At 29.6% G+C, this 3,939-nt stretch overlaps 1 protein-coding gene across 1 annotated transcript in view; it reads right to left on the bottom strand.

The window, feature by feature from the left end:
• Window positions 1-2,527, bottom strand: part of LOC108769768 (uncharacterized) — a 14,896-nt gene extending 12,369 nt beyond the window's left edge. The window contains exon 1 of the mRNA XM_018520955.1: window positions 2,450-2,527. Coding sequence (XP_018376457.1) covers window positions 2,450-2,527 — 78 coding nt within the window. The remainder of the gene's footprint in view (window positions 1-2,449) is intronic.
• Between the last annotated feature and the right edge of the window lie 1,412 nt (window positions 2,528-3,939).

Below are 3,939 nucleotides of genomic sequence, written 5' to 3'. Positions count from 1 at the left end.
AAGTACATATTACAGAGTAAAGAAATTAAGTTCTTAACTAATCAAAATGAAAACCGAGATAAAAACTGTGTATTTTGTAAATGTCACCATTTGCCCCTTAGAATGTCACTATTTGCCCTTAGGGTGGGGCAAATAGTAACAAATGTAGATTTCAGTTCTAATGAAAATTTAACCTTTAAACATAACTTACGGAACCTTTAATTAAATTTTTTGTATATTTGAAGGTGGAAAGTATTTTTTTTATTGAAAAATCGTATCTTATAATCTTAAAATTAGCATTGCAAGGGCGAGAGAAAAAATCCGGCACTATTTGCCCCCCTTTCCCTTACTGATGATGGTCAGATGGTGACCGAAACGTTTACTTGATGTAAATTAAATATATTTTTGCTAATTTTAACTGGCGTTGTGGCTGTATGCTGTTTATTAATTTCTTTTATAATTTTAAGCCATTTATTATCTTATATATATTTATTTATGATAGGTTAAATCCCGATCTCAAAACATTTTCCGTATGAATTTAGGTCACAAGTTTGCATTACCAACAATATTTTAGACAGCGAGTCAAGGATTTTTATTTAATTGCTTTATTAAATATACCTACCATTTTTCTCAATACAATCAAATAAGAGTCTGTAGTAGAGAAATATCTTGTCCGCCTACAAAAACTTGCACACGTAATCACAACGCATGATCATACCGATACATTTAAGAATTACAGATTTCCTAACCTCAATAGTCGTCAACTTTAATGTTTAATATCTCGGTTCGCGGGACAAAACGACATTTTTCCATTATCAAATTTTTATTTTTATGCGAAAACGCATCGATTAAGTGTATTTTAAAAAAAAATTTGACCTGAACGAGGTCCTCTTAACATTTATCAATTTTGCTTAAGTACACCTCGAACACGTCTTGGCCAAGACCGCCTTATTTCTTATATTTATATGTTAAATAAGATGTCTTATAATGACTATGAATTCGTAACTAAGAAGATAGTCTTAAGTCTATGCTTATTTTAAACAAGTTGTGTTTATGAATCATGTCAAGACCGTTCAAGACGTTTTGAAATAAGATCGTCTTCGATAAGCTTTAACTTGAGATTTTACTCAAGTACCGTATTATTTTTCGAATATGAAATATCTAGAGGACATCTTAAGACCGTACTTAAGGCGGTCTTAAGAATATGTTCTGACTATGAATACGGCCCATACTTCAGGATTTTTATTTATTTCCAGATTGATTCAACAAGTATGTATTAATAATTTAACTTAAAACAAGAAAAAATATTTTTTCTTATTTATTCGTGCTAGTTTTCTTTGTGAATTATCGAAATACAAAAGCACACTAATAGGGATAGGCACAGTAATTGGGCCGGTTATCCTAATTAACGAGATATTAGTCTCTAAAGTTAACCGAATACGCGCGTCCGATCAGCGTATTACTACGTCAAGCCAAGCGTACGTCCATTTTGTTAGCTAGACGTTCGAGGCCCAGTGTTGTTAGACAGGACGGATTTCTGGCGCATGCGCGACGATGAAACAGCCGAGCGCAGTGGTGTATCGTAATGTGTAGCCAGTGTAAAAGAAATGGGCGCATAGTCTTGGCGGGCTCTGCATAAGGATGGGCTAGGTAAGGTAAGTATAATTTGTTTTATTTAGTTTAATTTAAGTATATTTTATTTAAATATGGAAAAAGGAGCAATTAAGAAACGTAAAATTAGGGCATTTCAATCTTCATGGCTAGATGAGGATGTGTTTAAAGGATGGTTAGCTCCTTATCATCAAGAAGATAAAGCAATATGCACTGCACGCAATACACTCATCAGATGTGGTAAATCAGATTTGATTAAACACTCACAAGGAGTCAAACATGTTGAAAATATAAATTTTTAAAAATCAATTGATAATGACAATAATAAATCAGAAAAATTATCACATAAAGATAAAGTTAAACAATTCGAAATTAAATTAGCAGCATTTTATGCTGAACATAATGTCGCTTTTTATACCGTAGATCACTTAGTTCCACTATTGAAGGATATTTGCATGGATCCTAAAGTTGTACAAGATTTTACATTAGGCCGACTAAAATGTACAAATATTGTTAAAGATGTAATAGCAAAGCGTGAAATCAAAAATTGTCGATAATTTACAATCATCTAGATTTTCAATTTTAATCGACGAAAGTACCGATATTTCAGACTCAAAATTAATGTGTATTCTTGTCCGATATGTTTCTCCCGTAAATAAAAAAGTTGTAACACAATTATTAGAATTAGTTACTTTAGATGCTAGAGATTGTTTCGCGAGTAAACTTTTTGAAATATTTAAAAATCTTTTAGAAGAAAAAAAAATTTCACTTAAAAATATTGCCGGAATGGCATGTGACAATGCATCAGTTATGATTGGATGCAATAATTCTTTTATGCAACGTTTAAAATTAGAAATACCGCGATTAATAACATTAAATTGTATTTGCCATTCCTCTGCGATTGTTGCCAGTAAACCTTGTGAAAAATTGCCTTCATCTTGTGAAAATTTAATTTGAAGTATTTCTACTTATATTTCGGGCAGTGCGAAACGATGTGCAATTTTACGAGAATTTCAAGAATTCTTCGAAGTGTGTTGGAAAGGAATAAGTTATTAAAATTATCTAGATGGCTCATTTTACAAAAATGCGTTGTTAGAATTCTTGAAAATTGGAATGTATTACAAAATTATTTTGTTTTAGCAGTAGTTGAAGATAAATTGAAATCTGCGGAAGTTATTTTATCTCACCTAAACGATGACATTTTTAAAGCGTATTTTTTATTTTTAAAATATGTATTAAATTTTTTTAACAGTTTTAATGCTTTATTCCAGTCACGTAATTTTAGTTCATCAATTATTTGAAAGTAGCCAACAATTGATTCGTCAATTAGGTCGAAATTTTATGACAGTAAATTCTTTAAAATGTATTAATAATTTAAATGTAAATAATGAACAAAACATATTAAATTTAGAAAACATTCATGTTGGACTCTCGAATGTGAGAATCTTTTAAAATTATTACCTTTGGAATGTAGACAACAAATTAAATTAGCATGTTTAGACTTTTATAAAACAGCAGTTCAAGAAATGCTTAAACGCTTACCGTACAAGGATCCTCTTTTTGAACATTTAACTTTTTTAGATCCGAAAATTGCCCTTTATGATGAAAATAGAATAAAAATTAAAGATTTATCTCATATCGCTGTGATTATAGAAAATATAGATATTACTCAATTAGATTTTGAATGGCGCATTTTACCATCTATTTTTGACGATGAACAAACAAAGGAATTAGCTTCTTTAGAAATTGATGAAATGTGGGGCAAAATATTAGCACATAAAGATTTTAATGATGAAATAATGTTTCCAAATTTACAGTTATTAGTAGAAGCAGTTCTTTCTTTACCTCATTCTAATGCCGAGGCCGAACGCATTTTTTCTATAGTAACAGACGCCAAAAATAAAAAAAGAAACCGATTATCTAATGATACTGTTTCTGCAATTTGTGTAACTCGGTCAAGTTTTCAAGCAGAAGGCATTAATTGTACTAATTTCGAAATTGATCCTAGGCATTTAGAACTGCATAATTCACAAAATTTATATGGAAATAAAAACACATCTGATGAGGCTTAATGTAATTTCGCTTTTATTTTTTTTTTATTTTGCTTGATAACACACATCTAGTCAATATTTGCCAATGCATGTTAGAATTATTATATTTTCTGTTGCACGTTAAAATTGTTATATTTTATACCACATGTTATTAATCATTTGTATTGTTTTCAGATTTTAAGTTAATTTTAAGACATGTGATTTAAATCGTTAATTAATAATTTTTGTTATTAGATTTATAAATATAATATAAAGTGCAATAATTTTTATAATATAAGTAAATATTTATGTTCTGCTT

This window comes from Trachymyrmex cornetzi, unplaced genomic scaffold, assembly GCF_001594075.2.
Source record: "Trachymyrmex cornetzi isolate Tcor2-1 unplaced genomic scaffold, Tcor1.1 scaffold945, whole genome shotgun sequence".
NCBI lineage: Eukaryota > Metazoa > Arthropoda > Insecta > Hymenoptera > Formicidae > Trachymyrmex > Trachymyrmex cornetzi.
This window is presented reverse-complemented; position numbering and strand designations above follow the sequence as displayed.